At 46.2% G+C, this 26429-nt stretch overlaps 1 protein-coding gene across 4 annotated transcripts in view; it reads left to right on the top strand.

Moving 5' to 3' along the window:
* The window catches only part of LOC121271781 (synaptotagmin-1-like), a 74959-nt gene that overhangs the window by 41532 nt on the left and 6998 nt on the right, over positions 1-26429 (top strand). For all 4 annotated transcript variants that reach the window (XM_041178050.1, XM_041178047.1, XM_041178048.1 and 1 more), the window contains 2 exons: positions 9725-9892; positions 11251-11368. In XM_041178050.1, the coding sequence (XP_041033984.1) occupies positions 9725-9892; positions 11251-11368 (286 nt within the window). The remainder of the gene's footprint in view (positions 1-9724; positions 9893-11250; positions 11369-26429) is intronic.

Below are 26429 nucleotides of genomic sequence, written 5' to 3'. Positions count from 1 at the left end.
CAGAATTACCTGGAAAAACTCAGCAGGTCTGGCAGCATCGGCAGAGAAGAAAAGAGTTGACGTTTCGAGTCCTCATGACCCTTCGACAGAACTTGACAGAACAGTTCTGTCGAAGGGTCATGAGGACTCGAAACGTCAACTCTTTTCTTCTCCACCGATGCTGCCAGACCTGCTGAGTTTTTCCAGGTAGTTCTGTATTTGTTTTGGATGTAAATAAGGTGTTTCCGCTGGCTTTCTATTTATTCGTTCACAGGATGTGGGCACTGCTGGCTAGGCCAGCATTTATTGCCAATCTCTAATTGCCCTTGTCCAGAGGGCATTTAAGAGCCAACCACATTATTGTAGATCTGGAGTCACATGTAGGCCAGACCAGGTAAGGACAGCAGATTTCCTTCCCTAAAGGGAGGAAATTAGGGATTTCCTTCCCTAAAGGGCATTAGTGAATGAGATGGATTTTTTACAACAATGGTTTCAAAGTCATCATTAGACTTTTAATTCCAGACTTTTATTGAATTCAAATTCCACCATCTGCTGTGGTAGGATTCGAACCAGGGTCCCCATAGCATTATCCTGGGCTTCTGGATTACCAGTCCAGTGACAATATCACTACACCACCCCTCCCCTGACTCCAAAAACAGGGGACATCATCTCAGGATAAGGGGTAGGCCATTTAAGACTAAGATGAGGAGGAATTCCTTCACTCAGAGGGTGGTGAATCTTTGGTATTCACTACCCCAGAGGAAGCTCAGTCATTGAGCATGTTCAAAACAGAAATCAATAGATTTTTGGAGACTAACGACATCAAGGGATATGGAGATAGTGCAGGAAATTGGTGTCGAGGTAGATGATCAGCTATGATCTAATTGAATGGTGGAGCAGGCTCGATGGACTGAATGGCCTACTCCTTTTCCTATGTCCTTATGTTCCTATGTTCGGTATAAAAAGAGGAAGAATTTTGATTATTGCATTAACATCCCTCAACTTGAAAAACGTGGGCGTTCACCCCACAAAAAATGTGCGTATTGTAGATGACCATCACTATATGAAGTTCAGGGCAGACATTTACAATGGTAAGAATGATCTGCATTTGATTAACAGCACTAAGAAGCATCTATTTTTGACCACATGACCTAGCTACTAGTTTTTTGGTGACTGAATAGCTGAAATTCCAATTTTATTGCATGGGATTTCAGGATCATATTCTGCAATTTCATCTGATTTTCCCTGGAAAATATATCAGCTTGGCTCATGAGTGGCACTCTTATCTCTGGATTCAACCCCACTTCAAAATTTAAGCACATATTCCAGGCTGGCACTCTTGTTTCGTACTGCGGAGTGCAGCATTGTCGGGTGTTCCTTCCATCAGTTGAGGAAAGATATGAAGGCATTAGGGAGGATGCAGAAAAGATTCACAAGAATGGTTCCAGTGATGAGGACTTCAATTACATGGGTAGATTGGAGAAACTGGGTTGTTCTCCTTGGAGAAGAGGTTTAGGGGAGATCTGATAGAGGTGTTTAAAGGCATGGGCTCTGGACATAGTAGATAGGGAGAAACTGTTAGCAGAAAGGTTGAGAACCAGAGGAGACATTCATTTAAGGTGAAAGGCAAAAGAAACAAAGTGACATGAGGCAGCAAGTGGTTAGTATCTCAAATGCACTGCCTAAGAGTGTGGTAGAGGCAGATTAAATAGTGGCTTTCAAAGGGAAATTGAATAATTATCTGAAGAGGAAAAGAATTGCAGGGCTACAGGGAAAAGGCAGGGTAGTGAAACTGGCTGGGTTGCTCTTGCAGAGAGCCTGCAAAGATATGACAGGCTAAATAGCCTCCTCTGTAGTATAACAATTCTTCTACAGGTGGATGTTAAAGATACTAAGGCACTATTCAAAGTACAGGAATTTCTCCTATGCCCTGGCCAAAATTTGCCCTCAATTTTGCAAACCAAAAAGTCATGTATAGCATGTCAAATGCCAATTGAGACATTATACACACAAGTCTTGATCATTGTCTCTACATTTACCTTGGCTTTTTGTAATAAAAACAGGCATAAATTGGACCATGGGATGGATATGTACATGAGTTTATGTAATCCTTCAAATGTTTTCAATCAAAAATTATTTTGATATACTTATTGCCGTTATCCCCACTGTACACCGCATGAAATGGCTGTCTAAATTCTGGCGACGCAGGTATAGAAATAATCAAACTGAGGCTTTCTTATCAATCCCCATTGAGGATGTGACCTCTGATTCTGCTGGCAGTTTGGATTTGAGGTGCCCCCTGCAAACAGTGAGACATTGCAGACACAATCTGGGCGGGTGATTAATGTATTTCCTGCTGGCTCACAAAGAGCAGATGATTAAAGACTGACTAGGGCAGCTGTCACTTGGCTGGAGTAATTTGAGAAATGACAGATTGGAGCAGTTAGTAAGAGTCAGATCTTGACTGTAATAAACTGGGAGAAGCTGATTTATGAAGTAGACAGACAATGTACCATCGGAGAATTTGGAAGGTTGAGTATTGGAGATGCTCAGATAGCTTCTAACATTCTGATTGATGAATTACCACAGAAGTTTAAAGCCAAGAAATGTAATTATGTTCTATTATTTTTCATTGTGTCTATACTAACTTTGAACCAAAGGCCACAAACGCATGAGGAGGCAATGGCTGTTCACCAATCAATTGCTTTGAAACATATCCAGAAATTTGTGTCTCGCAAAGAACAAACTACACAGATGAATGGCTATTGCAAGCCTACTTATCAAGTTGTAGAAGCTAACAATGATTAACTGTAATTTCTCAGTGTATTTCACTCTGAATGTAGTTTTTGTATCTCAATGTCACCTTTTGTCCACCAGGCAAAGACCGACCTTGTATGCAACTAAACTACACAAACCAACAGGTGACAGGTTAGATTCCTAGGCTATGTTGAATTAAGTCAACCAGATCAGCAATTGGAATGCTACGTTTGACCTCAGTGACCTATTGGCTAAGGAGAGGAAGCAAACAGTCCACTTTTGATTGCTACCCAAAAGTTCCTGTGGGAAAACAATTCTGGACGAAGTCAGCAACAAGATTGCTGTGATGCCTCGCCAGTTTACTTGCCTGCTGACATTCATTTAAGTGCTAGGCAAATGTACTAAAGGATGCCCAACATCTGTGGAACCACAATCTAGGAAGAGTACACACCTTCAGCAGAGGAGGCTAAAAGAAAATTAGTATATATCAATAGAATTATCTTGCTATGTGTGTGGCAGCTAACAGTGATGGATTGAGGTGGAATGTGTCTCAAGCCATCCCTATTTGCAGCCCAACTCCACCTTCCTCCTAACAGTCACAATTTGAGCTAATCTGGCTCTTGCTTACATCTCACACATGATCTCAACAAAAAAATAATCTCAACAGGAAAAGAATGGAGCTAGAATCATACAGCATACAGCATTCGGCCCATTGTGTTTGTGCTGGTTGTTTGAAAAAGCTGTCCAATTAATCCCACTGCCTTGCTCATTCCCACTTTTTTCCTTTTCAATTATTTATCCAATTCCTTTACAAAAGTTACTACTGAATTTACTTCCATTGTCCTTTCAGGCAGTGCATTCCAGATCATAACAATTCACTGAATAAAGAAAATCTCCTCATCCCCCTCTGGTTCCTTTGCCAGTTATCTTAAATAGCGATTAGATAGTACTTGCTGAACAATCCCGTATATGCTAAGAATTACACTAACAATCAATTTAAGATTATTAGTTTGACTGATAATGTGGCGCACTTTGGTTGCTAGAAGCTACATATATTTGTGCTCAGGGACCTGTGCAAGCAGAAAGAACATGCAGGCATTGCACCTTTCTTGAATTAAACAAAAGCATGGGGGACAATAGTTCTCTGGTGCATTCTCCATGGCAACGTCACAACCAATCAGAGTCGGCTTGCCAACAAATCAACACCCTTCTCTCCTGCAGTATAAATTGTTACTCCCTTTGAGTTTCGGCATTCTTTCGTCTGCCCTGATTTTCATATTAAACACCAATTTTAATGGTGTGGGAAGATAAGGAAAAGTGTACTGGAGAAAACGCCTCGAAATAGTGTCTTGCATTTGCAAAGATTGCTGTGCTGAAATAATACTGCACTGTTTAAAGGGCTTTTAAATACTCATATAACCTAATTTATGACAGGATAATGGTTCACTGATAGGAAAACAGATGCTGAAGTGAAAAGGGAGAGACTGGGAGGGGTGACTGAAAGCTTTGTCGAAGAGGAGTTTTTAAAGGAGGAAAGAAAGGTGAAACACTGGGGGCAATTTAGGGAGGGAATTCTGAAGAGTGGAGCCTAAGTGGCTGAATGCATGGCCACTAGTGGTAGAACAAAGGGAAGGATGCAGTAGACTGGAATCTGAGGAACAGAACACAAGAATACAAGAAATAGAAGCAGGAATAGACCAAATGGTCCGTCCAACCTGCTCGGCCATTCAATATGATCATGGCTGATCTTGGGCTTCAACCGCACTTTTCACATGCTCCAAATATCCCTTAATTCTGTGCGAGACCAAAAATCTGTCTATCCCAGCTTTAAATGTATTCAACGATGGAGCAGCCTCAACCCTTTGGGGTAGAGAATTCCAAAGATTCATGACCCTTTGAGTGAAGCAATTTCTCCTCATCTCAACCCTTATCCTGAATGTTTTATATTCCCCAACTGGTGGAAACAATCTCTCAGCATCTCCCTTATCAAACCCCCAGAATTTTGTAGGTTTCAATGAGATTGCCTCTCATTCTTCTAAAATCCAGAGAACATAAGACCAATTTACTCAGACCACCATCACAGGACAACTCCCTCACCCCAGGGACCAATCTAGAGAACCTTCGCTGTACTGCCTCCAATGCAAGTATATCCTTTCTTAAATATGGAGACTAAAATTGCACAGACTATTCCAGATGTGGTCTCACCAAAACCCCGTACAACTATAGCAAGACTTCTTTATTCTTGTACTATAATCCCCTTGCAGTAAAGGACAACATGCCATTTTCTTTCCTAACTGCTTGCTGCACCTGTATGCTAACTTTCTGAATTCTGGGGAATGTCTGGGGAAGAAGACTTAGGGCTTCCGGAGATTGCAGAGATCAGATTTGTGAGGGAATTTAAAGATGAGGGATTATAATTAAGGATTTCAAATTTAACACATTGGACAATTGAGAGACAATATGGGCAGTATTGAAGGCTTCTGAGGAGTGATGTACCTTTTCGATGTAAAAAAGTAGACCCTTAGTCGTTGATTGTGTATGATGTGGGAAGATGAGGAAAAATATACTGGAGAAAACACCTTGAAATAGTGTCCTGCATTTGCAAAGATTGCTGTGCTGAAATAATACTGCACTGTTTAAAGGGCTTTTAAATACTCATATAACCTAATTTATGATGGGATATTGGCTTTAATGCCATATTTAAACTGCAATGATTTTATGTATTCCTTAGCTATAATAGCGCTGGCTACTTAATCACTGGCAAAAAGCATGGGGGAGGGATGAGTGCAGTGCGAAGCACAGGTTGATTTCAATCACTACAGTTAACAGAAAGAGACCATGGCATCATGTGTCAGCATCCCGAGCATGAACATCACATGGTACCACTGCGCTAAATAGACACAGTAATCATAGCACAGTGAACCAGAGTTGTGGAATTGCCTGCTGCACGCAAGCATATTTTATTTTAAGGTTGCATGACTTGAATTTGGTCGCTGCTTTGTATTCCAAGTGTTCACCAAGTAGAGTGATCAGACAAAGAAATCCCAGAGCTCAGCTAGGGTGCTTCTCTATTCTGTGTTTTATGTTTGATGGGTAAGATCACTTCCTGCAATACCATGACAACAAAAAATGTTGTTGAACACTGAATGAGTGCCTGGTTGCTTCTAGCTGTAAGTTTGAAAAAGAATTGTTTGTGGGACATGGCCAACACTGGCAAGACTGTATTTAATGCCCATCCCTAGTTGTTCTAAAATGGTGGCACTGTCTGTTCTCCTGGATGGGCCGAATGGCCTAATTTCTGCTCCTATGTCTTATGGTCTCCTAGAACACTGCAGTCCTTGTGGGAGATGTTTGTTCTGTTATTAAAATGATATAATACCTTGGGCTTATTTACTGTACAAGACAAAAGGCACCAGTCACTCATGGGGGTGGGTAAACACGTTGTAGGTTCATTTATTAAGACTAGGCACATGAAAACAGTTATACATAGGTTTAAATCTTAAAGACATCAGAGCTGTGTGTCTGTGCTCTGCTCAAAGCAAAAATGAAACTAAGACTGGATCACATGACATATTTCCCTTTTAGTGATGTCCCTTAAAAGCATATTACAGCAATAGTGTTCCCGACAATGGTGTTAGGTAGGGAATTCTAAGACATTGAACCAATGACAGTGAAGGACTGACATTATATGTCTGCTTGGATGGTGTGTGACTTGGAGGGGAATTCAGAGATGCTAATGTTCCCATGAACACCATTACCTGTAATGTTATTCTTACTCAATATAGTTTGGCCGTCTGCAAAAGTAATATAAGTTGCACAGCACAGTATCTGCTGGCTCTTTGACATTACTGGTCTAAACTGCTCACTTAACAGAAATTTAAGCCTGAAGTTAATTATGCCACCCTTAAACTCCAGTTACCCATTTGAGACCTGACACCAGTAATTTCAGTTTAGTTCTCATTAGTGCTTGGCAGTACCTACAGTTCTGCTGCCCAGGAGAGAACTGTGTTTGTGTGTTTGGCTGCACAGTTGCGCAATGTCAGCTCCCAGCACTTAAAATCTAATGGTCTGAAATTCCTATCAGACCCTGGATACGTTAACAACGCGAATGGTAATTGATGCGAATGTGGACTGAAATTATAAACAGAACCGGTACTGCTATCATGCTAAAAGAACCCCATATAAGGCCTTAATGGAACCCTTGCCAGCTGAGAACTGGAGAGAGTTCTGTCTAAAATGACCGCCTGACTGTGGTAATTGATGCTGGAGGGGATTGATTACTTCTGTAATTCCAGGAAATATCTCCCTCAGGGGTTGAAGATAATAAAAAATTTTTCCTTTATCTTCGTTCTGGAAAGTTCCCAGTTGGCCCTTCGGCAGGTTGCTGCAGGGCACGTTGCGTTGTACTGGTGGTTCGGGGCAGGTGATGCCGATGTGCTTCTACCAGGCATGACCACATGTCGGACCATGCAAGTAGCCCAATCCCCCAATATGCAATACAGCTTCAGTCACCCATCAGGGGCGGACGTACAGCATACTCCACTGACTTCAGCACTTGCTGTGAAGTGGCCTGATCAGAATTCCAGTCACTAAAAGTTCAGAGAATGTAGGAAGGAGCATCACTGTTCCCTAAGCATCAAGCTAACACCAGCTTGGTTCACAAAGTGACCAACTCAGAAACCCCTGAACACTTTGTATGCAGTTGTGACAATGCATTGGAGTTAGGCTGCAGATTAGGTGTAGAGTTAATGGCAGGGAAGCTTGTAGTCTGCGTCAATAACAGGATGGAGGTCGGTAATTACCACAGTTGCCACACTTAGATCTGTGATTGCCTCATTTCAGGGAATTTTGGGCTAGTTCTCATTAGACCCTGATTCTGATTTATACAGCACTTTAATGTCACCTTGAAGCAGAAAACCCGTCTGTGTAGTGCTAATGTTGCTGTATAAGCTTACCAGTGAGTGTAGTGGGTGTATAGAGAAAATGCTTGTATTGTTTTTTTTCTTTCTATTCATTTGGCAAACACATTCACTTATTAGGTATTGACATATGTTGAGCTGAGTATAGTAATTTGACTCTTGTGTGGTAATCACTAACGCCATATGTTGTTGATGCAGGCTGCAAGAGTTTAGGTTCCCCCATTTCCTCCCCTTTCTCCTGATCTCCTGTATGTGCAGTATCTTGCTGAATTATGGGGATGAATCTTAACTGCAGAAAGCAAGTAGGTTAGGGCCATGCCAACCATGTCAGAGATTAAAATGTTAAATATCTGGAAAAAAAACCGAACCCGCCTCGAATGCAATCGTTTTCAATTTTAATGGAGAGGGATGAAGAGAAGATGTCAAATTCACTCGCAGAAGGAATATGGTCACTAAAATATTATAATTAGTCTACCTGCCTTCATTTTAACCATCGTTATATTTCTAACCACAGGCAGCCAGATTTCTTGCACCTCGGGAAACTGGGCAGCTGAACGAAAGTGAAAAGAGCTGAACCCACTGGCTGTACAGCACTGCATGTGGGCAAGGAGGAGCAGGAATGTTTCTTTCAGGCCCAACAAAGTAACCAGTAAATCCACTGACCACCATCAGAACCATCCCTAACCAGAATCCTCTGTCCTCTAACCATCGTTGACATCTCCTCTCGCTGCATTGGGTGCTCCCTGCACCCCCACCCCAGCACCACCAATGAACCCACCCTCCCCACCGCATAACAATCTCTCTCACTCCCCTAATATCTATTTGCTGTCATAGGTTTCAGCCCTGTAAGGAAGCTTCCCAGCCAGCTGAAAGACCTCCAGTTTGTCATTTAGGCTGCCTATAGATGGAAACACCACAAAAGATAAAGGAGCCCTGCAGTTAAATTCTGCAGGCAACATTAAAAAAAGGTCCTTCGTTGACCCTCCCCTACTCCTCAACCCTACGCTGCAAAGAACTCATGTCCAGGCTAAAATCCATACTGTCACAGGCACTAACAATCCTCATCATTGTGCCCATTTAATATATGTACACTTAGGCAGCCATTGTGAGGAGAAATGCTACTCGGCATGGAGAGTCCCTGCCAAACATTAAATTTTCTAGTTTGGCATTAATTAACAATCTAACTCAGGTGAACAACAAAACGACTATTGCATGAAATGGAAAGTAGTTGCACTGGTACAGCAGGAAGTGCTCTTCTGAGTTTAGATTTGAAGACAACAAATGGTTTGTTCTGTCGTGGATAGTGTAGAGCTTCTTGAATGTGTGGGAGCTGCAATCATCCAGGTATAGTAAAATCCTGATGAGTCGAATCCCAGGGGATCAATCCACAGATTCATGTTAAGCAGAGCTTTGTGACAGCCCAGGAGGCCCCATTTCCACACGAATACATCTCAATGTGACCCAACGTGCCTACAAGTGCCACCTATGGCCAGGATTTCCACTTCCCTTTGCGGCGGGCATCGTAAAAGGCCGGAGTTTTGCATTGAAAAATGAAGGGGGGAGCAGCTCCGGAAAAACTCCGTAATCTTTTTCTGCTTAGCATGCTGCCTTTGCTCCTGCGTGGTACAATCCACCATGTTGTCAACGCAGTCAAAAACGCTTTTGGTTTATCGTGCTGCAGTGCGAAATCCCGGAACATCTCTGCAGCCTTTGCAGCATCGGCTAGGGAAACAGGCAGGCAAGCGGCTGGGCGTTCATTGGACTATTCAAGGTCATCAGCCTCTTTGGGGCTCCATGATTTTGCGCTGTGTGGTCTAATTCTACTCTGATTGGTCGGCACCGTCATAATACAATCTTAGGACATGTTCGGCTAATCCAGAGTTACCATTGCAAAGTTTTGGTTTATCACAAGCATAGTGCAATTTGCTATTCTGCCAGCAGGAACGGTCGATAACTTCAACACAACTAGAATTTTGTGTCGTCCGAGTTTGACTCATTGTGATCGCACTGTGAGCGGATAGTAGTCCATTACACTCCTGACTTGCGTCTTTTTTGATTTCCTTTTCCAGATTCCATACTCAGAGCTCGGTGGGAAGACCCTTGTGATGGCAGTATATGACTTTGACCGGTTTTCGAAGCATGATGCTATTGGCGAAATTCGGATTCCGATGAGCAGTATTGATCTAGCTCATGTGATTGAGGAGTGGAGAGACCTTGAGTCAGCTGAGAAGGAGGAGGTATGGAGTTAACACTTAGGCAGATGACTGCAGTTTATTTCAGACTCCTTGAAGGACAGGTTCTATTAATGATAAGGAAATCATATCAGTAAAGCAAGTTAAAATCAAAAAGAACACTCTCAAAACAATCTTGAGAATGAATATGTAATCCCTCTTCTGGATAGGCAAAATGTTCCTAAATTAGGGGAGAGTAGTGACAATTCTGAGACTGCTAGTGTGACCACAGATCCGATTTTGAAAAGAACAGACCAGTTTTGGGGTGGCTTTCCAATATTCTTTGCACCGCAAAATCAGATGTTAAAGCCTCAAAGTTGCAAGACCATGTCCCTGCAAAACATCTTGAGATATTTCGCTATGTTTAAGACACTATATAAATGCAAATTGTTGTTATGGAAGTGTAGGAAAGAGAATTACGCTTAGAGGTTAGTGCATCTGATTTGCGGTGCTTCCAATTTTCTGGCCATTGATTTTAGTTGTCGTGCTTAAAACTCTGGCTGTATTTAAGAGGAAAGGTTCTGTCCTATGCAAGGCACAAAACACAAAATTATCATTCATTTAGCATAAATTAGCTTGAGCGAATAGATTCACTCACTCCATACTGTCGCACTCAAAGCAAGTTTCAGCTGATATATTGTGCTACATTATTATAGCTGAATTTCTGATCCACTGTCCCTTTGATCCAAGATCCCAACTGGGACCACTGGATCAGTGCATTGACCCGTAGCTGAGCAATAGACCCTGAGAGGCGACCACGTAGAGGACCTTTTACTCCGCAGTTAATTGTACTTTAATAGTCTGGGAATGCTCCAGGTCCACCTGCTTGCCGGGGTGGGAAATTCAAGTCTGGGTGTTTGAAATGGAAATTACCCATTTCCAAGCACCGACATCCCTCACACTGCTGCGCAAAAAATAAACCAGAATAACACCTCAGATTTTAAAAACGCCTTAATCAGAGATCAATAATAATTTTTAATGCATGATGGAATAAGCCTGTAATTTTGATCATGTGGCATAATTTATTCATCATTTTGAAAGTGCAATATTTCGTTCTGTTTTCTGCAATACACAGTATATTGGTGCAAACACCAGTCATTTGCACAAATGGGTAGTGTATGCAAAATTGACATTATATCCATCAGAAAATTCAGTGTGATAACTGAGGAGTCATCTGCAGCATTGGGTGTTCTAAGATTCATTTAAGATTCAGCCAGAAGTCTTGCTGCTTGGACTAAATATAAAATCAAGTATTTTTTGTTGTTGTTATTGCTCAGACTAGGCATAGTTAGAGTTAACTTGTGAGGAAACTCAACTACTGATTTCTGTTGTGAAATTTTCAACGTTTTTGTCATTTATTCAAGCAAGAGAAACTGGGCGACATCTGCTTCTCTCTTCGTTATGTCCCAACGGCAGGAAAACTTACAGTCATTGTACTGGAGGCCAAAAACCTCAAGAAAATGGATGTGGGTGGACTTTCAGGTAGGATCTGAGTGCTTTCGATATAGATTGCTGCTTGAAATTATTTTTCGTTGGGATGTGGGTGTCGCCAGCAAGGCCAATATTTGTTGCCCATCCCTAATTGCCCTTGAGAAGGTGGTGGTGAGCTGCCTTCTTGAACAGCTGCAGTCCAGCTGGTGTCGCTACACCTACAGTGATATTAGGAAGGAAGTTCTAGGATTTTGATTCAGCGACAGTGAAGAAATGGAGATTATAATTTCAAATCAGGATGGTGTTTTGCTTGGAGGTGGCAGTGTTCCACTGCGTTTGCTGTCCTGTCCTCTAGGTGGCTGAGGTCGTGGATTTGGAAGGTGCTGTTGAAGGAGCATTGGTGAGATTTTACAGTGCATTTTGTTATATAGTATACAATGCTGCCATTGTGTGTCGATGATGGATGGAATGAATGCTTGTGGATGGGTGCTGATCAAGCGGGCTGCTTTGTCCTGGATGGTGTTGAGCTTCTTGAGTGTTGTTGGAGCTGCACTCATCAAGGCAAGTAGAGAGTATTCCATCACACTTCTGACCTATACCTTTAAGATGGAAGATTGGCTTTGGGGAGTCAGAAGGAGGGTTACTCACCTCAGAATTTTTTTATTATTCATTTAAGGGATGTTGCTGTTGCTGGCTAGGCCAGCATTTATTTCCTATCCGTAATTGTCCAATCAGAAGGTGGTGGTGAGCTGCCTTCTTGGACTACTGCAGTCCCTGTGGTGTAGGTACACCCACAGTGCTGTTAGGGAGAGAATTCTAGGATTTTGACCCAGTAATGGTGAAAGAACAGCCAATATATTTCCAAGTCAGGATAGTGAGTGGCTTGGAGGGGAACATCCAGGTGGTGGTGTTCCCATGTATCTGCTGCCCTTGTCCTTATAGATGGTAGAGTCATGGGTTTGGAAGGTGCTGCCTAAGGAATTCCCACTCTCTGACCTTTTGTTGCCACAGTATTTATAAAGCTGAAATAAAAACAGAAAGTGCTGGAAAAACACAGCAGGTCTGGCAGCATCTGTGGAGAAAGAAACAGTTAATATTTCAAGTCGAATATGAGTCTTCTTTGGAACCGACTATATGCCAGTTCAGTCTCTGGTCAATGGTAACCTCTAGGATGTTAACAGTGGTGGATTCAGCGATGATAATGCCATTGAATGCCAAGAGGAGATGGTTAGATTCTCTCTTGTTGGAGATGGTCATTTCTTGACACTTGTGTGATGCGAATGTTACTTGCCACTTGTCAGCACAAGCATGAATGTCATCTAGATCTCACATTTGGAAACAGACTGCTTCAGTATCTGATGAGTTGCAAAATGTGCTGAACACTGTGCAATCAGCAACAAACATGCCCACTTCTTACCTTATGATGAAGTCATTGATGAAGCAGCTGAAGATAGTTGAGTCTAGGACACTTCCCTTAGGAAATCCTGCAGCAATTTCCTAAAACTGAGATGATTGGCCTCCAACAACCACAATCATCTCCCTTTGTGCTAGGTATGACTCCAACCAGTGGAGAGTTTTCCCCTGATTCCCATTGGCTTCAATTTTGCCAGGGGTCTTTGATGCCACACTCCGTTAAATACTGCCTTGATGACAAGGGCAGTCACTCTCACCTCCCGTCTTGAGTTTAGCTTTTTTGTCCTGACCAAGGCTGCAATGAGGTCAGGAATCAAATGGCCCTGGAGGAACCCAAACTGAGCATCATTGAGCAGGTTATTGCTGTGTAAGTGCCACTTGATAACACTGTCGATGATACCTTCCATTACTTTGATGATGAATGAAAGGAGGCTGATGGAGATGGAATTGGCTGAATTGAACTTGTCCTGCTTTTTGTGGATAGGACATTCCTATTCCAATTTCCACACTGTTGGGTTGATGCCAGTGTTGTCACTGTACTGGAATAGCTTGGGTAGGGGACCAGCTAGTTCTGGGGCACAAGTCTTCAGTGCTGTTGCTGGGATATTGTCAGGGCCCATAGCCTTTGCAGTATCCGGTGCCTTCAGCTGTTCCTTAATATTACATGCAGTGAATTGAATTTGCTGGAGGTTGGCTTCTGTGATGCTGGGGACTTCAGGAGGAGGCTGAGATGGATCATCCACTCAGCTCTTCTGGCTGAAGTTGGGTGTTGTTAACCATTCACTTCTGCTGTCTCTCAATACTACTTATAAAGAGAAAGAGAAAGTTCATAAAATACCAGATAATGAGAAGCTACAACCAGAAAGCCGAACCATCTCACAATGACACTCATTGCGCTACAATCTCTAAGTCGCATCCTGGAGACACCATTGACCAGAAACACAACTGGATCAGTCATGTCAATGTCATGGCTACCAGAGCAGGTCTACTAAGTAAAGTGTTTCACATCCTTTCTTCCAAAAGGCCTCTTGGCCACCTTTAAAGCACAATTCAGGAGTGTGATAGAATACACTCGTCTTCTACAGCTGGGTGCAGCTGTAACAACACCCAAGGAGCTCGATATCTTCCAGGACAAAGCACTCCACTTGATTGGCACCATGTCCACCACCTGAAACATCCGCTCCCTCCACCATCAGCACTAGCACTTCCCCAGATCATGTCCTCCACCACCTAGAAGGATAGAGCAGCAAGTGGATGAGAACATCATCACCTTCAAATTCCACTCCAAGTATCTCTGTTCCTTCATCATCACTTGGTTCAAGATTCTGGAACACCCTACTGAACAACATAGACTGGAACAGTTTGAGAAGTCAAACACAGTGAGGGATGAACAATAAATACCAGCTTTGGCAGCGATGCCCATATACCAAAAATGAATATATATATATAATAATTATATATAATATATATTATATTCCTTTACTTTTCTCTTGTTCCCCATAGTTCTCTCCTCATCCCTCTGTCTTTACCCATTTCATTGCCAATTTGCCTCATCGATCTTTCCCTCTTCAGTCATTGGGCGGAATTCTCCCCTTCCGCCAACGATGGTGAGCAGGAGTGGGAAATCCAGCTGGAGGCAAATAATTGGAAACTAGCTGTCGTTAAAACAGGTCGCAATTCTCCCAACCGTGTTTTCATGGCGGGTCAGTTATCCTGCTGACTAGAGGCATGAACGCCATTTGCATTTGTTAGCATGTCATGAACGCTAATTAAAACAGCTGCTGGCCGGAATCGTGCCATACCTCCCAATCTTCCATCACACCAGCAGGAAATTACCACCGGCATCAAACCCATTTGACAAAGGGTGGCTTGCACAAGTTGGACCTCAGTTCGCTGGTAGCTTCGAGGTGAGTAGAACATACCTGGCATAGCGCTGTGACAGTCTTGTTCAGATGAACGTCACTCTGCTGGGGCTGTAGGATTGGACCGCTCCTGCTCTTTGCTTTCATTGTCCCGAGGAACACCGCTGTGCTGTGGTACTCATGCAGGCCTCCACTTTCAGAGACTGGCACTTCAACCGAGGTGGGCTGTGAGGTGAGGGGTCGGGCTGACAAACACGAAGGGGTCAATGGGGAGGGAAGGCTGTGGAATGGCAGTCAGGGGGAAGGGCGGACACAAGGGGATCCTTTCTGGGGTTTTCCTCTAACCTCTTGTTGTCGCCGGAGTGAGCAGGAGTCTGCTTAGAAAGAAAGGAGGAAAACCTTCTTGCGATGAAAGCTGCTTGAAGCCAATGGCTTCATTTGCACTGTTAAAGGGCTAATCAGAAATCACAGGCTACGCATCACAGTCGCTGCATCTCAAGTGTAACACATGAGAATGTGGTATTTGGGAATGCAGGCAACAGTGAGGGAGACACAGCTGTATCATATATGGCATTCCATCAATGAAGCCTGTCACGTGTTTACCAGATGTGACACTCTGAATGGGACAAAGGGCATCCACTCATTGACCGTGAGCAACTGATTGGTCATTAATATGCCACATCAGAGATTGGAGCACAGAGTGAGGTTAGGTCAATCATCTCAATTAAACTTTAGCATCCCACGCAGGGATCAAGATGTTACATATCTGCGCTGCCATCTTGGTCACCTCGATGTGTGTCCCAGGGACATGGCGACATCAACCAGCATGCAAGTAGTGCGGGAAAAACTATGGTCCCTTACAGCCTGCAAACGTATCATCCCCTGAGCTTTGCTTTCTTGCCCCTTGAATCGTTAATGTCTTCAATATTCCCTTTCAGAGAAAAGGCAAAAGCAGATGTGGATCCAAGGCGCAATGCTGCCTTTGTTAGGATCCTAATGCGATGGAGGGGGCAAAGCAGGGAGAGGCGACTCTATGCGCAGCTTCAGCAGGAGGGACATGGTCAAGCAGAGCCACAGCATGAACAGGAGGGTCAGAAGGAGAAACCCAGACAACAGGGCGACTCGCCAGACCTAGGGTTTATTATCCAAGAGTTTCCTATTTACAAACAAGCGACAGGCAATGTTGTGCACACCTGCGCTTGTCCCGAGATCTGATACATCACATATGCCACATTCATCATGAAGACCTGATACCATGTGGAGTTGGAGAGTATCCCCTGCCAATGGTTTTGAAGGTGACCACAGCACTCAATCTCTTGGCCTCTGGTTCTTTCCAAGAATCAACAGGCGACCTGTGTGACATCTCTTAGTCCTCAATACTTCGATGCATAAAGGAGGTCACAGGTGTCCTTTACAGGAAGGCCCATCACTAGGTCAAGTTTGCTCTGGACGAAATTAGCCAGGCTGCAAGATTCACTGGCTTTGCCACCATCTCAGGCTTCCGAAGAGTGCAGGGTGCAATAGACCATGTGGTTATATGGGCTCCATGGCAGCAGGCCCTAATATTTATAAACCACAAGGGCTGTCATTCCATCAACATGCAACTGTGTGACCACCTGAAGCACATTCTGCACATTTGTGCACGCTACCCTGGGAGTTTCCATGACTCCTACATCCTGAGTCACTCCCAGGTGCCTGATATTTTCAAGGGGTCATTTCGTCTGAGGGATGGCTGCTTGGGGATAAGGGGTGCCCACTGAAGTGCTGGCTAAAGACACTGGTACGTCATTCTCAGAGTCCTTCTGAGGAGAGGTACAATGCTGCTCACATGTCAACACATTCACTTATAGAGCAGACCATAGGGCTTCTGAAGATGCATTTCAGACGCTTGGACCGCTCAGGTGGCTCACTCCAATACACTCCCGACAGGGTTCCCCATATTATGGCAGTGTGTTGCGCCCTTCAAATCTGGCAATGCAAAGCGGGGACCCCTGCCAGAGGATGAGCTGCAGGAGGATGAGCGCTCATCAGAGGATGAAGATCCAGAGGCCCAGGAATCACAGGAGGCTGCTGAGGGTCAGTATGAGCATGATCACACCATGAGGAAGAAAGACATGGGAGATGTGCTTGTGATACATTAATCGCTGACAGGTTGCAGAAGGAGTAAAGTCAAAGGAGCTAATATGGCCACATCGCTCCTAGCCCTCAGTTCCATCTTATTTCAACTCAGGGGATGTCCATAAGACCATAAGACAAAGGAGCAGAAATTAGGCCATTCGGCCCATCGAGTCTGCTCTGCCATTCAATCATGGCTGATAAGCTTCTCAACCCCATTCTCCCGCCTTCTCCCCGTAACCTTTGATCCCCTTACCAATCAAACCTATGTATCTCGGTCTTAAATACACTCAATGACCTGACCTCCACAGCCTTCTGTGGCAATGAATTCCATAGATTCACCACTCTCTGGCTAAAGAAGTTTCTCCTCATCTCTGTTCTAAAAGGTCTTCCCTTTACTCTGAGGCTAATGGAAACATCTTCCTCATGTCCAATCTATCCAGGCCTTTCAGTATTCTGTAAGTTTCAATCAGATCCCACCTCATCCTTCTAAACTCCATCGAGTATAGACCCAGAGTCCTCAAACATTCCTCATATGTTAAGCCTTTCATTCCTGGGATCGTTCTCGTGAACCTCCTCTGGACCCTCTCCAGGGTCAGCACATCCTTCCTGAGATACGGGGCCCAAAATTGCTCACAATATTCCAAATGTGGTCTGACCAGAGCCTTATAAAGCCTCAGCAGCACATCCCTACTTTTATATTCTAGTCCTCTTGAAATAAATGCCAACATTGCATTTGCCTTCCTAACTACCGACTCAACCTGCAAGTTGACCTTAAGAGAATCCTGGACTAGGACTCCCAAGTCCCTTTGCACTCCAGATTTCTGAATTCTCTCCCCATTTAGAAAATAGTCTATGCCTCTATTCTTCCTACCAAAGTACATGACCTCACATTTCCCCACGTTGTATTCCATCTGCCACTTCTTTGCCCATTCTCCTAACCTGACCAAATCCTTCTGCAGCCTCCCCGCCTCCTCAATACTACCTGTCCCTCCACCTATCTTTGTATCTAGCCAGGATGCCCTCAGTTCCTTCATCTAGATCATTAATGTATAAAGTGAAAAGCTGTGATCCCAACACTGACCCCTGCGGAACTCCACTAGTCACCGGCCGCCATCTTGAGAAGGAACCCCTTATCCCCACTCTCTGCCTCCTGCCAGACAGCCAATCTTCTATCCATGCTAGTACCTTGCCTCTAACACCATGGGCTCTTATCTTACTGAGCAGCCTCCTATGCGGCACCTTGTCAAAGACCTTCTGGAAGTCCAAGTAGATAATATCCATTGGTTCTCCTTTGTCTAACCTACTGGTTACCTCCTCAAAGAATTCTAACAGATTTGTCAGGCATGACCTCTCCTTGACGAAACCATGTTGACTTTGCCTGATTTTACCATGCCCTTCCAAGTATTCTGAAATCTCATCCTTAATAATGGACTCTAAAATCTTACCAAAGACCGAGGTCAGGCTAATCGGCCTGTAATTTCCCGTCTTTTGCCTCACTCCCTTCTTAAACTGGGGGGTTACATTAGCGATTTTCCAGTCCTCTGGGACCCTCCCTGACTCCAGTGATTCCTGAAAGATCACCACTAATGCCTCCACTATTTCTTCAGCTATCTCCTTCAGAACTCTGGGTGTAATCCACCTGGTCCAAGTGATTTATCCACCTTCAGACCTTTCAGTTTTCCTAGCACCTTCTCCTTGGTAATGGTCACCATACTCATCTCTGCCCCCGACTCTCTTGAACTTTGAGGATGTCACTCGTGTCTTCCACTGTGAAGACTGACGCAAAGTAACTATTCAGTTCCTCTGCCATTTCTTTGTTCCCCACTACCACTTCTCCAGCGTCATTTTCCAGCGGCCCAATGTCCACTTTTTCCTCTCTCTTACCCTTTATATATCTAAAAAAACTCTTGCAATCTTATTTTATATTACTGGCTAGTTTACCCTCATATTTAATCTTCTCCCTCCTTATTTCTTTTTTAGTTGTCCTCTGTTGGTCTTTGTAAGTTTCCCAATCCCCTGGTTTCCCACTGCTCTTCGCCGCATTGTATGCTTTCTCTTTAGCTTTTATGCTGTCCCTGACTTCCCTTGTCAGCCATGGTTGCCTCGTCCTCCCTTTAGTATGCTTCTTCTTCCTAGGGATGAATTTTTGCTGTGTCTCCCAAATTACTCCCAGAAACTCCTGCCATTGCTGTTGCACTGTCTTTCCTGCTAGGCTCATCTCCCAGTCAGTTCTGGCCAGCTCCTCCCTCATGCCTCTGTAGTTGTCTTTATTCAACTATAATACCGTTACATCTGATTCCAGCTTTTTCCTCTCAAATTTGCAGGGTAAATTCTATCATATTATGGTCACTTCCTCCTAAGGGTTCCTTCACCTTAAGCTCCCTTATCAAATCTGCCTCATTACACATCACTAAATCTAGAATTGTCTGTTCCCTAGTGGGTTCCACCACAAGCTGCTCCAAAAAGCCATCTCGTAGACAGTCTACAAATTCCTTTTCTTGGGATCCACTACCAACCTGATTTTCCCAGTCTACCTGCATATTGAAATCCCCCATGATCACTGTAACCTTGCCTTTCTTACACACCTTTTCTATCTCCTGGTGTATCTTTGCCCCACATCCTGACTACTGTTCGGAGGCCTGTACATAACTTCCATTATGGTTTTTTTTACCTTTGCGGTTCCTCAACTCTACCCACACAGATTCTATATCATCTGACCCCACATCATTTCTTGCTATCAATTTAATTTAATTTCTTACTAACAAAGCAACCCCACCTCCTCTGCCAACCTGCCTATCTTTTCAATAGGATGTATATCCTTGGATATTTAGCTCCCAGTCCTGATCCCCTTGCAGCCATGTCTCTGTAATGCCCACCCACATCATACCAGCCAATTTCAATCTGCGCCACAAGCTCACTTACCTTATTTCGTATACTGCGTGCATTCAGATACAACATCTTCAGTCCTGTATTTCCCCTCCCCTTTCTCATTGTCGTCCCTTTAGCTGATGTGCTTGAAGTTAGATTCCTAGCCCTTTCCAAACACTCTGTCCTACTTTGTGTTCTGGCAACTTTAATAGCCTCTCCTGGGCTCTCCTTTCTTTTCAGTTTTTTCATAATGTTCCATGAAGTTGAATCCACCCCCCACACGCTAACCTGTTGCTTTGTTTCCCATTAGTCATACTTCTTGGAGTTTTACCCTTCCCTCCCCCCACTTTCTAGTTTAAAGTCCTGTTGACCACCCTATTTACCCTTTTCGCTAGAACATTGGTCCCAGATCAGTTCAGGTGGAGATCGTCCCAACAGTACAGATCCCTCCTGTTCCAATACTGATGCCAGTGCCCCACGAAATGGAACCCCTCTTTCCCGCACCACTTCTTTAGCCATGTGTTTACTTCCCTTATTCTCACGTCCCTATGCCAATTTGCACATGGCTCGGGTAGTAATCCAGAGATTATAACCCTTGAGGACCTATTCTTTAATTTAGTTCCTAGCTCCTGATAATCGCCAAACAGGTCCTCTTCCCTAGTCTTACCTACGTTATTTGTCCCGACGTGGACCACAACAACTGGATCCTCCCCCTCCCACACACCCACCTGCAGCGAGAATGAGTCCCACATTCACACTTGCTTCATGAATCACCAGGCCATGATCTTTGTTTTGGTCTATGGGGCCCTGTGAGTGAGCTCATTCTGGGAACAGAGAGCCCACTTAGGAACAAGAGCGATGCGAAAGAAGACTTGAAGACTTCACTGCCATTTAATGATGCCAACACTGCTGTGACTAAGATATGGACACGCCTAGGGATCTCCTCCTCCTGTGCATGTCCTTTCTTCTGCCATTACCATTAAGGAGACACACATGCTGACAGATTATCAATGCTGATGAGCTGCCCTCACTCAATGGTGTTCTTTGAGGAAGGAGGGTGAGAAACACGTACATCACACACTTCCAATAAAGATTTAATGATATCTCTCTGACATCATACAAGCCATGCAGATACTAGTTCAAATGAGGCTGACATCTCAGGAATGTGAATCTTACAGTGGGACACTATCACTCAATGGGAGGAAGACTAAACCCTGAAATAAGAAGACTCCAAAGTACAAAATCACAACACCTTCAGTTGACAGGAACATACACATAACCATCAAATTGTATTAACAAAAAAGTCCTGGCCTGACAAGGGTCATCTGTTCAGGGGCAGAAGCTCCCTCTCAGTGGCCTGAGAAGCTGGAGTGGATGGGGTCACAGGCAAGAGGGGGCTGTGAGTGACTGCACTCCCCCTGAGAGGAGGCCCCCGGGGTGTCCAGCTGACGCTCATCCTCCCTGTGGGTGCCTTGACTCCTGCAGGAGATGGTGTACCCGGAGGGAGGTCAAAGTGCCTCATCGCCTACATCCTGATGGTGCCTACCAGGGTGTGTGGCCATGGAGTGAAGGGTTAAGCACAAATCTGGCAATCTGCTGGACCAAGGTCTCCATTTTGGTCACCAGCCTTCCTATGGTGACCTTGAGGCATGCCGGAGCCACGACACCAGAGAGAAGGTGGACAGACTCCTCCACCGCTTGCCCTAGTCTGCTGAGTGACTGCCGAATCTGATGATGTTCCGCCTGTTGTTGCATTTCCCATATAGATTTGGCAGCTGCTTGCAGAGGCTCATCATCTGACTCGGACCGAGTGGGCGGCTGGTCTTCAGCGGGCCCTCCGAGTGCCGGAGACCCCGGCGTCCCTGGCGTCGACTGCTGCAGGGACGTGTCAGTGAGGTGTTCCCCAGAAAGTGAGCCCGAGCCTAATCCGCAGCTGTGCCCCACCGACATGTGTGCCCCTGAGCTGGCAAAGGGTGGGTGTGACTGCCATGACAGTTCTTCTGGAGCTTCGTCCTCGGATGAGGCCCCCCCCCCCCCCACCAGCACTGGTGGAATGGCTGGGGGGCCTCGATGTGCTTGTGCCTAGAAAATAGAAAGGAGAGTTTCAGTTAATGGGCATAAGCTAGATAAGACTGCACGTGACTCACTGTGAATGTCAGGATTTGTTGAGGTGATGGAGCTGTGATCCATACTTGGTTGGTTGGAAAGGCCGATCTCCCCTTCTCTATAGGAGCGATCCCTGTCCTCGAATTCACTGAGGGCGAGGATGTCCAACGTCCCTCCCCCCGGTTTGAGATCTTTCGTGCCAATTGTGTGCCAGCTTGGCCTGTATGAAGAAGAAAGAAAGGCATGTGATTGAGAAGGGATGGAGCAGGGGTTGGGTGAGATGCGTGCCCCCTGTGTGTGGTGAGCCCTTCCCAGAAAGGCCAGAGGATGAAATGTGAGCAACATGACAGACGGGGTGTTGGTGATGTGAATGAGTGTTGATATGTGTTCCCCGCTAATGGTTGCATGAAACCCCCTGAAGAGAGTAGCCGTTTGAGTGCATGATGCCATGATGAGAGTTTGACATTGGAGTTTGTTGAAGGATGAATTACCCTGGCAGAGCGGACGAGATCATTCATCCTCTTCCTGCACTGGGTGGCACTTCGGGTGCAGGTGTCAGCCGCGCTTGACTTGCTCTGTTATGGTGTCCCAGGCCCAAGAGGTGAAGCTGCTAATCTTCTTGCAGCCATCCTTGGGGTAGAGCACGTGCCATTGTCCCTGCACCCTTCTAACCAAGGCCTGGAGGGCCTGGTGGTTGAAGCGGGCTGCAGACTTCGTCCTGAGGCTCTCGGCCTCTCTCTTGTGGGTTGCAGACATCTCTGGTGGGTTGGAGAGGTTGGGACTGGGCGTTGGAGTGGCGTTTAAATATGTCACCCGGGCCTCCGAGCCCGCCAGCTGCCGGTGGGCAGGCGAATCAGCTCCCAACCCCGCCAGGCGACTCGGAGCGAAACGCTCCTCTGCGAAATTAATGAGGCCCCAAGCACAGAATCGGGCGTGAGCTGCCGCCATGACGGACGGTGGGCTGGGTGCAGCCGAAACCACCTGACACCACTGGCAGCAGGCGTGATAGGTGGCGTGAGCGGACGATGTGGCGTGATTGTTTTCACGACGGCGGGAAGGCCGGTCGCAATTTTCCGCGTGACCCGCCAGTGCCGTCGGTCGTCGGGAGCCTCATTGTAATACGTCAGCAAATCATCCGGCCCTCCCCACCAGGCTCTTGCACCCCCCCCACTCCCCCCCACTGGATCATCTGTCCAAGGTGTGCGCTTGGGGTGAAATGGAGGTGAGTGCACAGCGACGTTCTGCAGAGCTGGCCAGGGTCGCCCGTTGCTTTGCAGGCTTCAGAGGCACCGGGGGTTGATGGGGGGTGTGGGGGGGGTTGCGGATTGGGGTTAAGTGCTGCCCTGCCAGACTGGCGGCGGGGGTGGGAGGCGGTGAATCGGGGGGCAAGTGCAGCCCTGCCTCTTAGGTAACTTCTGAGGGTGAGGGGAAGTGGGGAGGCAAGTGCAGTCTTGCCGTTGAGGTGACTGGTGGCGGGGGGCCGGGAGAGCGGGTGAAGGGCAGCCCCCTGCCGTTGAACATAATGAATATAGTGCACAAGCATTCAGGGTTGCGGGGGGGGGGGGAGCGGCGTGGGGTTTAGGGTGGGCGAGGGAAGCGGCCATGCATTCGGGAAACCTGTAGAAAGTGACCATTCCTCTGCAACTGAGACAGTTCAGGCGCAGCCACACTGATGTGACTGGGGTCGGGCTCCTAGCTTCTCTGCCCGCCCAAGCAAAGCAGAGGTATCAATGTGCCACCAAGTTCTCCAGAGCTCCCCCCCAACCCCGCCGCCACCTCCCCCCTCCCCCTCCCCCTCCCCCGCCCAGGACAGACTGCAAATTCATATTCATGAGCACTTCAGTGGACTGCAGAGCAGTTGGACTGCACACGTTGTACAATCTCCTCTCTAAAGATGGCCATGGAGCAGTCGCTGTTGGAGCTGATCACAGCCCCATGCAAGGTCAGCATCCCGGTTTAGACCAGTCTCCCCCATGGTTTAAGCTAACGGGGGCAGCCATGCAATGCACTAATCTCGGGCCATCCAAGTGGTGGCCAGCGCTCTCCGGGAAGCGTTAAGGGGCCCTCACACTTAACCAGGATAGGTTCTTAGTGCGCCCACGCTAACCACATGTCTCTCCTTTTCATCCTGCAGGGGGACTACATCAGGGTCAAGGAGCCTGGAGAACGAGCCTATTGCAAGATGACTTACAGAATGCGTAGAAGACAGAGGAGAGAGCGACTGAGGCTCCTGGCTGGGCAGAGGCAGGAACAGCAACCTCAGGAAGAAGGGGGCGGCTGAGGCTCCCACCATAGCAAGCCATCGTTGGTCAGCTGGATGGATGGGCCTGGAGTGTGCACCTGCGGATCCTCCTTCCTATGGGTGTCCGGGGGCCTCAGACTGGCTCCTTGAGGAGCATGGCTAGCTGGAGTGAGATCGAGCTGCCCGGCACCCCTCTCGCATACACATTGTTGGAGGCCAACTATGGCATCAGCAATGGAGTGCAGCAGTGCAGGAGTGAAGTCCTGGACTAAGGTCTCCATGGCAACCACCATCCTACCAGTGTTGACCTCGATGCATTGGCATGCCGACACTATCACCTCAGACTGAAGGCAGACGGACTCCTCCATCATGTCTTGCAATCTTATGAGTGCAGCGGACATCCCTTTCTGATGTTTCTGAGCCTGCCTTTGCAGCTCCAGCAACTGTGACATGATCGAGTCCAGAGGCTCGTCATCTGACTCAGCCTCCAGCAGTCCTTCAAGTGCCGGACACCTGGGAAGACCCTGCCTCCGCCAGCAGTGGATCAGACAGTGCAATGTGCTCACCAGGTTGTGATCCCGGGGCTACTCTAAAGCTAGGTCCCACCAAGGTGTGTGTCTGTGCGCTGGTGGAGGGTGTGAGTGAGCGCTGTGACGGGACTTCAGGGAGGGTGCCTCCAGATTCCTCTTCAGAGGTTTCTTCGGGGCTTGATTGGAAGCCCTGGGTCATGGACTCTGTTTGGCAGATGTGCCTGTGAAAGCAAGGAGAGATAATTAGTGAATGGCATGGCCTGCGAAAGAGGATACATCACTCATGGCATGGCTGCCTGCACTGCTGGATCCTCACTTGCTAGAGCAGCACCGACTTCACTGTCAGCAAAGGACCGGTCCAGATCCTCGCTGGCCAGCTGGGTGGCTCTGTTCTCAAAGTCCATGAGGATCTTGATTTCGGGCATTCCACCACCAGTCTGCGACCTCCCTCTCTTGCTGTGTGCCAGCTTATCCTGCATGGATAGAGATGGAGAAAGTGTAAGCAGGATGCCTGCCAGGCTAGATGTCAAATGTGCCTGGCCTGTGTGAGTGGTGAGTGGTCCCATGGGTGGGATGACGGTGAGTGTGAGAGAGTCAAAGGTGATGTCCCTTGAACTGGACGTTAGTGAGGGCCCTGTGGATGTGTGCTGAGTTTGTGACTGTGTGAGCTGAGAGTGATGAAAAGAGTGACTTACCCTGGGGGAACAGGGGAGATCATTCATCGTCTTGCAGCACTGGGTCGCTGTCATCTTCTGAAGGGCATTGGCACTGACCACTGCTGCTACCACCTTCCAAGCCAGATTGGTCACATTGCTGCCCATTCTGCGGCCAGAGTGGGGGGGGCGGTGGGGGTACAGGACCTCACGGTGGGCCTCCACGGCATCCAGCAGTCGCTCGAGGGACCATCATTAAACGGGGAGGATTGCAGCCGTCTTGCCTGTGAGGGCCATGTCTCCTGGGCAGCAGTGGTGAGCTGGAAGCAACGAGCGCTTTTAAACATGGCACCCAGCCTGATGCAACGGCAGGGGTGATGGTGGGCGGGGGAATGAGGAGTCCCGCCCTCCATGGAAATGGCGTGCTTCCTGGGAGTGCATAAATAATGAGGCGGGGGCAGGGCAAAACAGCGTGAAAACCCATCATTTTATCCGCTCACTATTGCACTTTGTGCAAGTCTGGGAAACTTCCACCCTTTGTTTCGTTTTGGGTGAATTCCGCCTATTGTCTTTCTCTCTCTTCTCTTTCTGCCTCTTTGCATTTGTCTTCCTCCCACATATTCACAGATTATCAATAATCATTTCACACTAGTCATTGTACATCTATGGGATTTTTTAAACCATACGTACATATCCCTCAATAGACATATATCTAGCTGATGTACCATACTAATTTCCCAAGATATTATGAATATATAGTTTAAATCCATTTGAAATAAATCTATAGATTATTAAAGAGGAAACACGATTTCTTTAAAAAAAAACTAAGGCCTGTGTATAAATTGTATTTTTGGAAACCAATGAAGACAATAAGAGATTAAATTCATGCCAAGAATGGTGATATGTGCAACAGCTATTGATCATATATGTGGGATGGGAAAGTAGGAGGATAAAGAGGAGAAGGCATCCTGGGGTTTAATTTCCGTCTATTTGTGCCAAGTTTCCTTGGCTCTTGAACTGTATCCGACCCCTTTGGTCCAAAAATAATGCAGCGAATCTTCGGTTCGATGCCATTATAAAATAATTTACTCAGTCTGCCAGATTCCATCTCCAGGGTGGATAAATGTAAGTGTACCTGGGTGCCTGAGACTCAGCAAAGACTGCAAGTTAAATTGGGCTAAACTGAATTCAATCTCCTCATACATACAGTCTTATCTGCAGAGATTCCTAATTGTATTTAGATTATTAACCTCTCTGGGATCTGGGTGAAAACAGCTCTGAGTTAGGCTGGGACCATATCCAGATAGGCTGCTGTGCTAA

This window comes from Carcharodon carcharias, chromosome 31, assembly GCF_017639515.1.
Source record: "Carcharodon carcharias isolate sCarCar2 chromosome 31, sCarCar2.pri, whole genome shotgun sequence".
Classification (NCBI taxonomy): Eukaryota; Metazoa; Chordata; class Chondrichthyes; order Lamniformes; family Lamnidae; genus Carcharodon; species Carcharodon carcharias.
This window is presented reverse-complemented; position numbering and strand designations above follow the sequence as displayed.